Source organism: Marmota flaviventris, chromosome 1, assembly GCF_047511675.1.
Source record: "Marmota flaviventris isolate mMarFla1 chromosome 1, mMarFla1.hap1, whole genome shotgun sequence".
NCBI classification, from domain to species: Eukaryota; Metazoa; Chordata; class Mammalia; order Rodentia; family Sciuridae; genus Marmota; species Marmota flaviventris.
Genome location: NC_092498.1, coordinates 192,588,159 through 192,603,218, shown reverse-complemented (window position 1 = coordinate 192,603,218; position 15,060 = coordinate 192,588,159). Strand labels below are relative to the sequence as shown.

At 35.5% G+C, this 15,060-nt stretch overlaps 1 protein-coding gene across 2 annotated transcripts in view; it reads right to left on the bottom strand.

The window, feature by feature from the left end:
• The window catches only part of Fbxl2 (F-box and leucine rich repeat protein 2), a 90,163-nt gene that overhangs the window by 27,857 nt on the left and 47,246 nt on the right, over positions 1-15,060 (bottom strand). Inside the window, exon 5 of one of the 2 annotated variants that reach the window (XM_027932158.3) lies at positions 8,670-8,764. In XM_027932158.3, coding sequence (XP_027787959.1) covers positions 8,670-8,764 — 95 coding nt within the window. Of the gene's footprint in view, positions 1-8,669; positions 12,651-15,060 lie in introns of those variants that run through there. The other variant, XM_071619725.1, reaches the window with a different exon arrangement.

Below are 15,060 nucleotides of genomic sequence, written 5' to 3'. Positions count from 1 at the left end.
CTTTTAAAAATAACCCTTAAGGTAAATGGTCTTAATTCTCTAATAAAAAGAAGCAGACTGGATAGATGGATTATAAAACTAATCTTAACAATTTGCTATCTGCAAGAAACTTATATTGTTGGCGAAGATATATTCAGATTGAAAGTGAAAGGATGGAAAATGATATCCCAAGAAATGGAACTTGGAAGCAAGCAGGAGTAACTACACTCATATCCAACAAAACAGACTTCAAGACAAAATTATTCCTAAGAGACAAAGGTCACTACGTATCAATAAAAGGAATAATCCATCAAGAAGATTGTATTAGTCAGATTTTCATCACTGTGATCAAAACACTTGAGAACAACAACTTGGAGGAAGAAATTTTCATTGTGGGTTCATGATTTCAGAGGTCTCAGTTCATGGTTAGCCTACTCCATTGCTCTGGGCCTGAGATGAGGCAGGACATCATGGTAGAAGGGCATAGCAGAGGAAAGTAGCTCAGCTCATGGCAGTTGGAAAGCACAGAGACAGAGGCAGGAAGAAGTCAGGGACTAATACAGTCCCCAAGATCATGCCATCAGAGACCTACTTCCTTCAGCCATACTCCACCTGCCTACAGTTACCACCTAGTAGTCCACTCAGATTATTACTCTGTCAAATGGACTAGTTCATTGGTGAGACTTTAGCCCTCACAATCCCATCATTTCCTAAAAGCTCCACTTCTAACCCTTGCCACATTGGGGGACCATGCTTTCAACACATAAGCTTTGGGGGGACATTTCAGATTCAAACCATAACAAAGATATAATGATTATAAACACATATGCAATGAATTTTGGGACACCCAATTTTATGAAGCAAACATTACAGGACATAAAAGGAAAAACAGGCCCCAATACACTAATAGCAGTGACTTTGAGCACCTCTCTCACCAATAGAAAGATCATCCAGATAAAAAATCAAAAAAGAAACATTAGAGTTCAGCTACACTATAGACCAACTGTGTTTAACAGACATTTTACACAATGTTGCATCTAACAGTGACACAATACACATTCTTTTTATCAGTTCACAGAACTTTACACAAAATAGATCATATTTTAGGCCATACAGCTAATCATGACATATAAAAAATAATTTCTTATATCTTATCAGATCATAATGGGAATAAAACTAGAAATCAACAGTAAAAATATGTAAAGACATGGAGATTAAACAATACATTTTTGAAAGAACAGAGGGTCACTGAAGAAATCAAAGGAGGGAATTTAAAAATTCTGAGAATCAAATTAAAATGCAACATAGCAAAATCAATGGAATAAAGTGAAAGTAGTTATAAGAATCAAGTACACAGTAATAATGTAGACTCTAAGTACATACATTAAAAATATAGGGGAGATATCAAATAAAAAAAAATCAGTAGAAGGAGGAAAAATAACAGATCATAGCAGAAATAAATGAAATAAAGACTGAAGAATAATGTAAATATAAAGACTCAATGCAACAAAGAGTTGGTTCTTCAAAAAGATAAATAAGATTGACAAACCCTTAGCCAACTAATCAAAAGAAAGAGATGACCCAAATAAAATTAAAGATGAAAAGGAGATATTACAACAGATACCACTGAAAACAAGAGGATCCTTAGGGAATAAGGGAATATTTTTTAAAAAACTATATAAACTGGAAAGTCTAGGAGAAATGAACAAATTTCTAGACACATGTGACCTACCACAATTAAACCAAGAGGATATTAAAAAAAAAAAAAAAAAAACCCTAAATAGATCTATAATAAGCATTGAGACAGAAGCAGTACTAAAAAGTCTTGCAACATAGAAAAGCCCAGGACAAGGTGGCTTAATTGCTGATATATATATATATATATATATATATATATATATATATATATATATATATATTTTTTTTTTTTTTTTTTTTAGTATCAGGAATTGAACTCAGGGGCACTCGACCACTGAGCCACATCCCCAGCCCTATTTTGTATTTTATTTAGAGACAGGGTCTCACTGAGTTGCTTAATGCCTCGCTTTTGCTGAGGCTGGCTTTGAACTCACAATCTTCCTGTCTCAGCCTCCGGAGGCTCAGGTGTGTGCCACTGTGTCTGGCTAACTGCTAAATTATCAGACTTTTTTTTTTTTTTAATTCTTATTACCTTTAATTTTTTTCCACTCACAATTTTTTTTTTTTTTTAGAGAGAGAGAGAGAATTTTTTTTAATATTTATTTATTTAGTTTTCGGTGGACACAACATCTTTATTTTTATGTAGTGCTGAGGATTGAACCCAGCGCCCCGCACATGCCAGGTGAGCTTGAGCCACATCCCCAGCCCAACAATTTTTTTTAAATATTTATTTTTTTTAGGTATAGATGGACACAACACAATGCCTTTATTTTTATGTGGTGCTGAGAATCGAACCCGGGTCCTGCCCTTGCTAGGCCAGCGCTCTACCGCTGAGCCACAATCCCAGCCCCTCAGAATTTTAAAGAAGAATTAAAACCAACACTCCTCATTCCATAAAATAGGAAGGGAAGAACTCTTTCAAACTTGGTCTATGCCAATATTATCATGCTAACAAAACCCGATAAGTGTATGTGTACACACACACACACACACACACACACACGCACACACACACTATAGCCCACTAACCCTGATGAAAAAAGATGCAAAAAAATTCTCAATGAAATACTTACAAATCAAATCTAACAATACATTTAAAAGATTATACACCATGATCAAGTTACTTTCATTCAAGGGATGAAAGGATGGTTCAATGTACACAAGTTGATAAACAGCACATAAAAGGAATGATGAATAAAAATCACACGATCATCTCAAGAGAAGTAGAAAAAATCTTTGGTAAAACTCAACATCACTCCTTGATAAAAGCCTGAAGAAACTAGATCTAGAAGGAACAAACTTCAATATACGAAAAGCTATATATAACAAACCCATAGCCAACATCATACTCACTGGGGAAAACTGAAAGCATTTCTTCTAAACTTAGAAAAGAGACAAAGGTGTGGACTCTCATCATTGTCATTCAACATAGCACTTAAAATTGCAGCCAGAGCAATCAGAGAAGATAAAGAAATACAAATAGAAAAGGAGTAAGTTAAATGATCCCTGTTTAGAGATTTTGATTCTATACTTAGAAGATTCCACCAAAACTATGAGATGAACCCAACCACTATGTATAACTATAAAGCTCTAACTAAAAAAAGCAAAGTGCTCCACTAAAAGACTTAGAACTGATAAGCAAATTAAGTAAAGTACCCGGATACAAAAATCAACATAAAAATACACCAATAATGAACTTGCTGAGAAAGAAATTAGAAAAGCCAGCATTCAGAATTAGCCTGAAAAAACAAAAAATCTAGGAATAAAATCTAACCAAGGAGGTGAAAGATCTCTATAATGAAAACTATAAAACGCTAAAGAAGGAACTTGAAGAGGACACTAAAAGATGAAAAGAACTCATGTGTTCACAGTTGGGAGAATTACTAAATGGGTCATACTACTAAAAGGAAGCCACATAATTAATGCAATTCTTATCAAAATACCAATGATATTCTTCAATAGAAAAAACAATTCTAAACTTCATAAGGAAGTACAAAAGACTCTGAATATACAGTAATCCTGAGCAAACAAAGTGATGCCAAAGGCATCACACTACTTGATTTCAAAACCACTACAGAACCATAGTAACAAAAATAGCATGATTTTGGTAGACCAATGGGACAGAAGAAGAGAGACCCAGAAACAGACCACACATCTTCATCCAACTAATTCTCAACAAAGGTGTCCAAAAAATACCTTTGTTGGAGAAAACAACATGTTGGAGAAAAAAATAGCCTTTCAACAAATGGTGCTGGGAAAACTGGATACCTACATGTGCAAAAAAGAAACTAGTTCCTTATCTTTCATTCTGTACCAAACTCAATTCAGAATAGATCAAAACCCTTCAGTGAAAACCTGAAAGTTTAAAGCTGTTGGCACAGACAAATATATCCCAAATAAGACTCTAATAGCTCAGGAAATAGCAAGAATTGATAAATGGGATTACATCAAATTTAAAAGCCTCTACACAACAAAGGAAACAATCAATAGAGTGTAGAGACAACCCAGTGGGAGGAAAATCTTTGCCAACTAATTAATCTGACAGAGCATTAATATCCAGAATACACAAAGAACTAGAAAAATCTAACACCAAAAGAATAAGTAATCCAATCAGTAAATGGGCAAATGAGCTTAAACAGATACTTCTCAGAAGAATTAAAAAAATCACCAGTAAACATAAAAGTGCTCAGCCAGGCACAGTGGGATAGGCCTGTAATCCCAGTGGCTAGGAAGGCTGAGGTAGAAGGATCACAAGTTCAAAGCCAGCCTCGGCAACTTAGTGAGGCCCTAAGTAACTTAGTAAGATGCTGTCTCAAAAGATAAAAAGGGCTGTGATGTGTCTCAGTGATAAAGCACCTGGGTCAATCCCCAGTACAAAAAAAAAAAAAAAAAGGGATATTACATTAGTTATCAGGAACCAAATTTTTCAGTATAAAAGAAAAAAAAAATTAAACTAAGTTACATAAAAAGTCTTGTAATCAGGAGTTATATAGGAAATATCTACAACTGTCCATTTTGCTGAGAACATAGAACTGCTGTAAAAATTAAAGTCTATTTTAAAAACCTGTAATCTCCCATTTGAATTGGAAATACTAGGATGCACTTAACATTTGCTCCCCACCCCCTTTCTAAACAAGTATATTTCCTAGCAATACCCAATTGTTAGAGTCTGTAAACAAGTCAAGATGGCGCCTGGCATTTTGCAGAGGGAGTGGTTTGTGAAGTAACACCAGCAAACCATTAAGTGTGGAGATTCCTTATTGGTTGACTGCTGTATCTAGTTTATGTTAATTAAGATAAGCTTTGTGTAATGTATATATACCCCTCCGGTCCTACAATAAACGGCTCCCACTCCTGCTGTATCAATCTATACAAGTTGCTCGTCAATCCCCGGTTATTTTGCTGCAGCCGGACTGCGGCACCCAATGCAACAGCTTAGAAATGATACTAGCCAGGAGGCAAGCTAATTTAAGCAATCTAACCTAGTAGTGATCTAGCACCTAAACTGTGATCTCTAAATATTTCTCCTTACAGGAACCAGGATGACTTCTTCATAAAGTTAATCTAACACTGTAGTAGAATATGTACAAAATAAGCCAAAAAATATATAAAAAATTATGGTCACATCAAAACAACAGATGCCAGTTTGAAGGGACTCCAACTGGCTAAGATGGGATATTTTGGTGCAACCATTTTGGAAAGCAATACTGAGATTCCTCAGAAAACATGGAATGGGACCACCATTTGACCCAGTTATTCCATTCCTTTGTAGAGCTGTGCGTGGACTGTGTTGCACATCATAGCCTAATGAGGGAATAAGTCTGGCATTGGGAACCTCCCATGGCACCCCCACAAGGATTGACTGCCTGATGCAGGTGAACTTCCCCCTCAAGCTCTGCCAAAGATCCCACCCAGCACCTGAGATGGGTGTGACCTGCCAAATGTCAATCAACCTACTGACTGCAAGATATCAGAAGCAAGACTCTGCCCTTGAAACCTTATCCCTACCTTTGATGAACCCCCTTAAATAAACCACAGGAGCCATCTTTTCTTTGTCTAGTTCCAGCACCCATGTGGACTAGATCTATCAGGGGCTTCGCTTATGTAAATATATTTCTGACTATTTGTGTTTTGTTCTTCACTAATTATTTACGACTTCAAGTTTTAGGGTGGCTTACACCCTCCTTGGCAAGAAGAACCCCCCAATGAGACACTGGCCATTACCCCCGTTACTCCTCGGTTTATATCTAAAGGACTTCAAATCAGCATAGTACAGTGACATAACCACATCAATGTTTATAGCAGCTCAATTCACAATAGCCAAACTAAGGAACCAACCTAGATGCCCTTCAACAGATGAACAGATAAAGAAAATGTGGTATATATACACAATAGAGTATTACTCAGCCTTAAAGAAGAATGAAATTATGGAATTTGCAGGTAAATAGATGGAGATGGGAGAATATCATGCTAAGCGATATAAGCCAATTCCAAAAAACCAAAGGACGAATGTTTTCTCTGATATGCAGATGCTAATTTAAAACAAGGCAGGGGGGCATGTAGGGAAAAATAGAGATAATGTGGATTAGACAGAAAGGTCAGAAGGATAGTAGAATGAATCAGACATTATTACCCTATGTACATACATGATTACATGACCAGTTTGATTCCACATCACATATAATCAGAAGATTGAGAAGTTATATTCATTTATATATGATATATCAAAATGCATTCTATGGTCATGTTATAACTAATTAGAATAAATTTTTTAAAAAAGGAAAAAAAGGGACATTTTGAGCATGAAAAGACCCCTTACTTTGATAAAAAATAAAATCATTTTCTAAAAATATCCAAATTCATAATAAAATTCTCACCTACCCAAAACAAAAGCTTATTGGTCATGCTGGAAGGTTTTGGGGTATCAGCTCATGATTCTAATAACTCATAAGTAAAGTGAAAGAATCTAGCATCTATCTACCTTGCTTTTGCTATATACTTTTTCAGAGTAACCAACTGGTCAGGGGAATTCTTGGTGGAAGAACCATAATTAGTAAATAAAGAAGAAATGATGGAATTGAAAAGCTGCCATTTTGTGATCCTTGGTGAAATTATGACTAGGCAACAATCACCAACGACTGCTGAATCATCATCTGATGAAAGATGAGGAACTTTCTAGTGGAGAGATGGAGCTGATGACTCCACGGTCCAGGTCAGTCTTAGCATCACCCAGGAAATGATGTCTTCCCACCAAAAGAGTTGAATCCATCCAGCCTCTCGCTCTAACCTCTCCAGAGCTCTAGCTCCACCTATCCACAGAAAACATGAGGGAGCGTACATGCCAAAAACCACCACAAATCCAAAATGTAGGAAATTCCAAGACATTCAACCCGGATAACTTGAATAAAGAAGGGCAACATAATAATAAGCGATGTTACACACTAGAGACTTAAGAAATATGTCACACACAGTAAAGGGAACTTATTTTTAGATCTTGATTCAAACACAAGAGCTGTGTATAATACCATAATTCCTCAAGAAATTAGAAGAACAAGCTAAATACAAAGCTGGGTGAAGGCAGGAAATAAAAGATTAGAGCAAAGATAAGTGAAACAGGGAATAGAAAAACTGTGCAAAAAATAAGAGTTGGATTTTTTTAGAGATCAATAAAACTGACATACCTTTAGCTAGATTAACCAAGAAAAATAAATAATGTCAGAAATGAAAGAGTGGCATTATAACTGATGCCATAGAAATAAAAAACATTGTAAGAGAATACCATGAAAAGCTGTATGCTGATATTTGGGGTAACCCAGAAGATACGAATGTACTTCTAGAAACCCAAAGCCTACCAAGACTGAATCATGAAGCAGAAAATTGAAGAAAGCCAGGTGCGGTGGCACACACCTATAATCCCAATAACTGGAGAGACAGAAGCAGGAGGATTACAAATTTAAGGTCAGCTTGGGCAAGTTAGTGAGATCCTCAACAACTAAGCAAGACCTGCTCAAAATAAAAATATAAAACGGTCTAGAGGGCTGGGGTGTGGCTCAGTGGCAGAGTGCTACCCAGCACCGGTGAGGCACTAGGTTCCATCCTCAGCACCACATAAAAATAAATGAAGAAAAATAAAGGCATTGTGTCTGCCTACAACTAAAAAAAAAATTATTTTTTAAAAAAGGTCTAGAGATGTAACTTAATGGTAAAGCATCCCTAGAGTCAATCCCCAGGATAAGGGGGGGGGGGGAAGCAACAATAGAGACCACAATTATAAAGACATGAAGGTTCTGATCATGTCTGTCTTCAGAAACCTCAAAGAACATATTCTTAATAATGGTTTGTTGTCAGATGCTGTGGCACATCTGTAATCTCAGCAATTTGGGAGGCTCTGGTAGGAGGATCACAAGGAAAGCCTTTCTCAAAATAAAGTAAAAAGTCTTGGGATGGATATAGCTCAGTGGTGGAACACCCCTGGATTCTGTCCTCAGTACCACCCCAAAAAAAGGGGTAGTGGTGGTGGTGGTTGCTAACATTTCCAATGCTATCCAGTGCAGGTGTATGTGTGTGTGTGTGCAGTTAGTTGGACAGGTATACTGCTAACTATAATAAAATGAATGTAATAATCACATCCTATCAAAAGTAGCCAAAATTCCGCTAAGCAAATTTTTTCCTCAATTTTGTATAATTTGATAAGAAACCAGAAAGATGAGAAAGTGAAAAAGGGACTACAGGAGAGGTGAATGAATAACATTATTATGTGCCAGGCACTCCACATGTTATCTCACGTAATGCCCACGACACTCCTATGCATGACCTGTAACTACCTCACTATGCAGAATAGAGAACTGACAAACAGGTGAACTTTATCCCACAGGTCACATCCTTAACAATAGTGGAGCTTACCTGCTATTCCAGAGTTATGGTTCTCTCAATACTCTACAAATTACCACTGAAAGAACTTAGAAGAAAAGTATATAATATACTTAGTTTATTTTTGCTAACAAAAATGTCAGCTACAAGCTGCCATGACAGAATGGATGGATTTGACTTACTTCAAAGAGGAATCCCCAACACCAATGCAGCCTCGCAAGCTGAGCTTTCTCAGGAATCCACCACATCTCTTTGAGATATTTTCTACCACTCGACCCTTGAATGGAGAAAATTGGAAAAAAGTATCATTTTTTCATACTGCTTATCTAATAACAAAATAACCAGAAATCTGAAAACTGAATATATGTTTCCAAGTATAACAAAATATTTTGGAACATTCCTCCAGCACTTCAGTTCTATCCCTAGTGCATAAAAGGACTTGCAAGCATTGCAACACATTTCAGAGTAATCTTTAAAAGAGCCTGTGTATGCCTTTTGAAAGTCTTAGCCCTGGGGTTAGGCCTCCTCTACCCAGTGCTCAATGCCATTCCATCAATCATAAGGTTCTTTGAGGTCAGTTGTGGGAACACTGGCCACTGAGCAAGATCTAAAAGTTGCTTAAAAAGGGAAATCCTACTTTAGCAAAAATTACCACTTTAAAAGTATGGAAATATATTTTAAAAGCTCCCCCATTCTCCTTAGCAGTTCCTTATTATAATATATTTGCTTTAAGAAAGGAACTTTTGCTGAGTACTAGCAGAGAGATCATAGGAGGCAAAAAAGAACACTGATGAAGCACTTGCAAATATCAAGCAATAATTCCACACTTTCTTGTACTTATTATGGCTCCTTTAATGTACATATAAACCTCACGGACTACTACTACATAATAGAGGGAAGGAAGACTATGTTTGGTGTGTAGAAGATCCCTTAGGAGCCCTTAGATCCCTTGGAGTTACAGCATATTGTGATTAAACTCAGTGGCAAACTAAAACAATCCAGGCCAAGCAGGACTATTAATGGACAAGATTCTTCAGGAATGAAGGGCTGGGTCAGAAAGACCAGGGGAACTGAGGTGTATGTGAAGGCAAAAGGAACACAGAATGAGCAGTGGGAAAAGGGTCATTATTTACCCCTACCTCTGCAAATGAGGAAATGTTTAAAAAGGCTACTATTGTTTTTCAATCAGTATGGGCACTTTGCAGAACACTAACACCAATCTTAGCACTGAGGTGTAAGCACTATGAATTCTCTAGGATGCAAACTACAGGATCATCAAAATGGGGCTCATGCACACTGTTACCTGGCTAACATCTATCTCAATTGAATTAAAAATCCAAATTTTGATACCGCTACCATGAATTATGCCTTGTTGAGGGCAATTTAAGTTAATAATATTTTGAAACAAAATTCTAGACAACTGCAGAATCTTTTTCACAAGGGAAAAAAAAGATGATGACTTGGAAATCTAATACTTAAATAGCTAACAAAACAGCAAAATACTCATCAATGCCTTCAATTGAAGCACCCAACATATTTTTCCCATTGCAAATTAGTTATATTTATATAACTTTCTAGTCCTCTTTTCTTTGGAGCAAAAATTTTTGTACTAGAATTTAAAAAATTACACAATGTTCTGCTCTGTTGTTTCCAACTAAAAGGAATAAAAGAACAAATCCTTTCCAAACACAATATTCCACACAACTTATCTATAAGACAGTATGTTGTAAGCATTCATTTTAGAATGAAGGGCTTTAGAAAAAAAATAAGGCCTAAAACTGGTTCAGAAGATCCTTACAGTTATGACTTTCAGATAACATACTACTTGTTTGTCATTCTTGGTCATGTAGAATCTTTAATAACTATGAAGATTGATGACAAATATCCAAAATTCAAAAGCATGGAGAATGCCTAACTTCAGAAAAACTATACGTATTCAGGAAAGGGTGACACTTGACCCCTGGATGTTTTATTCTGAGACCTTTTGAGTCATGCTGGTCCCTAACACACTGTTCAAGTTACTTACAACACTCTTCTCTCTTTCCCCCCTATATTTTCTATTAGTGCATTATAATCATACATAAAGGTGATATTTGTTACAAATTTGTACATGCACATGATACTACATTATAATTTGGCAAACATCATTTCTCTTCCCTCCTCTCTCCCCGCTGGTGTCTTTCTACTAATCTCCCTTTGATTTTCATGAGACACCCCCGCCACACACACACACACACACACTTTTCTTTTCCTTTTCCCTCTCTAGCTCCCACATATAAGACATGCAAATCTCATAATTTAGAGTGGTATAGCTGGTTCATGTGGTGGTTGAGGAACCTCCATACCAATTTCCATAATGACTGTACTAATTTACAATCTCACCAACAGTGTAAAAGTATTTATTTTTCTCCACATTATCTCTAGCAATTGTTATTGTTTGTATTCTTTTTTTAAAAAAAAAACTTTTTTAGTTGCAGATGGACACAATACCTTTATTTTATTCATTTTCATGTGGTGCTGAGAACCAAACCCAGTGTCTCATACTTGCGAGGCAAGCCCTCTGTCACTGAGCCATAATCCCAGTCCCGTATTCTTAATGGTTGCCATTCTAACTAGAGATGAAATCTCAGTTAAGTTTTGATTTGCATTTCCCTAACTGCTGATGATGTTGAACATTTTTTCATATTTGTGGCCATCTGTATTTCTTTTGAGAAATGTCTGTTTAATTCATTTGGTCATTTATTGAGTTTTTTTTTTTTGTGTTGAGATTTTTGAGTTCTTTATATATTCTGAACATTAATCCTCTGTCAGAAAAGTAGATGGCAAAGACTTTCTCCCCTTCTATAGGTTCTCTCTCCACATTCTTTTTTTTAATATTTATTTTTTAGTTGTAGTTGAACACAATACCTTTATTTTATTTATTTATTGTTACATGGTGCTGAGAATTAACCCAGGGCCCCGCATGTGCTAGGCGAGTGCTCTACCGCCGAGTCACAACCCCAGCCCACTCTCCAGTCTTAATTGTTTCCTTTGATGTACAGAAGGTTTTTAATTTGATGCCATCCCACTTATTAATTCTTGGCATTATTTCCCAAGCTTTCCTGAGGAGTCCTACTGAGAAAATTACTGCTTACACCTATATGTTGGAGCGTTAACCCTAAATTTTCTTCAAAGAGTTGCGGTTTCTGGTCTAATTACGTCACTTAACTATTTTCAGTTAACTTCTGTGCAGGGCAAGAGATGAAAATCTATTCTCATTCTTCTACACACAGATAGCCAGTTTCCCCAGCACAATTTGTCTTTTCTACAATGTATATTTTTGGCACATTCTATTTAGGATCAGATGATTGTACATGTGTGGGATTGTCTCTGTGCCCTCTATTCTGTTAATTTGGTTTATGTGTCTAATTTCCTGCCAGTACTATGCGGTTTTTATTGCTGTAACTCTGTAGTATAATTTGAAGTCAGGTATGGTGATGCTTCCAGCATTGTTTTGTTGGCTTAGAATTGCTTTGGTTATTCTTGATCTTTTATTTATTTTTCCATATGAATTTTAAGACTGCTTTTTCTAGTTCTCTGAAAAATATCATTGGTATTTTGATGGGGATATTACACTGAATTGCTTTTGGTAATATGACCATTTTAACTATATTAATTCTGCCTATGTATGAATATAGGCTGTCTTTCCATTTTCTAAAGTCTTTTAAAAATTTTTTTTTATTTGTTCTTTTTAGTTATACATGACAGTAGAATGCATTTTGACACATCATATATAAATGGAGTATAACTTCTCATTTTTCTGGCTGTACATGATGTAGAGTTATATAGGTACTGTAATCATATATGTACATAGGGTAATAATGTCCAATTGATTCTACTATTTCTACTCCCATGCCCCCTTCCCTCCTTTCACTCCCCTCTGTCTAATCCAAAGAATTCTGAGGTCTTCTTTCTTTCTGTATTCTAAAGTTTTCATTGTAGAGGTCTTGCACCATCTTGGTTAGATTTATTCCCAAGTATTTCACTTTTTTGAGGCTATTCTGAGTGGGATTGTTTTCCTGTTTTGTTTTGGTTTTTGAAAATTGGTTCTTTGGTCACATATAACATTAGAATTCATTTTGACATAATTATAAAAGTATGGAATAAAATTTGTTCTAATTCAGTCCCTAGTACTTACCCTTTCTCTTCCTTCCTCCCTCTTCCTTTTCCCTTCCCCCTACTCTACTATTCTTTCCACTGCTTATAGCTTTTTATAGTCTTGTGGATGTACATGATGGTGAGATTCACTGTGGTATATTCATATATGTACATAGGAAAGTTGTTCAGATTCATTCCACTGTCCCTATTCCATCCCTGCTTTCTCAACAGATTCATTATTGGTATATTCAAGAAAGCTATTGATTTTTGTAAATTGATTTTTATAATTTGCTACTTTGCTGAATTTGTTTATTAACTAGTAGTCTTCTGGTGGAAGTTTTTGGATCACCTAATTATAGGATCATATCATCTGCAAACAGTGTAATTTGACTTCTTCCTTTCCTACTTTTAATCTCTTTTACCCATAGGACATGTCTCTTTTATCTCCTCCTTTTGCCTAATTGCTCTGGCTAGAATTTCTACTACTATATTAAATAAGAGTCGGGGAGAATGGACATCCTTGTCTAGTTTTTAAAGAAATTTTTTTTAAAGAAATGCTTTTAGTTTTTCCCATGATGTTGGTTTTGAGTTTGTCATATGCAAGCCTTCATGATGCTAAGGAAAGTTCCTTCTATCCCTAATTTCTTCAGTTACTTTATCAAAAAATGTGTGCTGAATTTTGTTGAAGGTTTTATCTGCATCTATTGAGATGACCGTATGATTTTTATCTGTAATTCTATTTATGTGGTGAATTACAATTTGCCTATGTTAAACCATCCTTGCAACCCTGGAATAAAACTAATTTGGTTATGATGTATAATATAATAGTAATATTTCTGAATATGATTTGCTAATATTTTATTAAGGACTTTTGCATGTAAGTTCATCAGGGTTATGGTTTGTACTTTTCTTTCTTTGATATGTCATCCGGTTTGGTATGAGGGTGATACTGGTTCCTTAAATTCATCCTGTTTCATGGATTAACTTGAGGAACATTGGTATCAAGTTATTCTTTAAAAGTATGTAGAATTCAGCTAAGAATCCATTTGGTTTGGGGCCTTTCTTTGTTGGAAGGCTTTTTATTATTGCTTCTAGCTTACTGCTAGTTATTGGTCTCTAAGTTTTCTTTGTCCTCTTAATTTAATTTTGGGAGGTCACATGTGTCTAGAAATATATACATCTCTTCTGTTTTCTAATGTATTGGAATGTAAGTTTTCAAAATAATCCCTACTGATCCTCTGGATTTCTGCAATGTCTGTGGTGATTTTTCCATTTTTATCTCTAATTTTATTGATTTGGGTCTTCTTTTTCTTTTGGTTAATTTGGCTAAAGTTTATCAATCTTCTTTGTCTTTTCATCAAACCAAATCTTCATTTCATTATTCCTTGTATTGTTTTTTATTCTCTATTCCAATGATTTTGGCTCCAATCTTAATTATTTCTTTCCTTCTACTGGTTTTGGAATTGGTTTGTTCTTGTTTTTCAAGGGCCTTAGATGTATCATTAGGTTGATTATTTGGAATCTTGCTGATTTTCTTATGTAAGCACTCATAGCTATAAACTTTCCTCTTAGAAATGCATTCGTAGTGTCTCAGAAGTTACAGTATATTGTATCTCTAGTCTCCTTTGATTCTAAGAATTTTTAAAATTTCTCCCGACTTCTTCTATAACCCATTCATCATTCAAAAGTGTGTTAGTCAATCTTCATATGTTCATAGTTTCTGCAGGTTTTTTTTGGGCATTGATTTCTAATTTTGTTCCATTATGATAAGATACAAGGAATTATGTCATTTTTTTTTTTTTTTGTAGTTGCTGAGTTGCTTTGTGGCTTAAAAATGTGGTCTAGTTTAAAGAAGTTTCCATGAATACCTGAGAAGAAAGTGAATTCAGCTATTGTTGGGTGAAATATTCTATAGATGTCTGTTAATTCCATTTGATTTATAATATTTTTTAGGTCTGTGAAGAGTCTTGACTGAGTTTATGTCTGGATGACCTATTGGTGAGAGAGGTGTGTTGAAATCACCCAGTATCATTGGACTGGAGTCTATGTGAGTGTTTGAGTAGTATCTGTTTATACACTTAGGTACACCAAATATTAGGGAATAAATATTTATTATTATTTTATCTTCTTATTGGATGGTTTCCTTTACCATACTAAGTGACCATCTTTATCTTTTCTGATTAATTGTGGCTTGAAGTTTTCTTTGTTGGATATGAGAGTAGCTGCTCCTGCTTGTTCTCAGGCTCTATTTGCATTGTATATCAATTCACCTTTAGCCTATGGCTGTCTTTGCCTGTGAGATGAGTCTCCTACAAACAACATATAGTTAAATCTTGCTTTCTAATCCATTCTGCCAGCCCATATCTTTTAATTGGAGAGTTGAGACCATTTACATTCATTGTTGTTATAGGGAGATGTTTATTATGCTTTGCCATT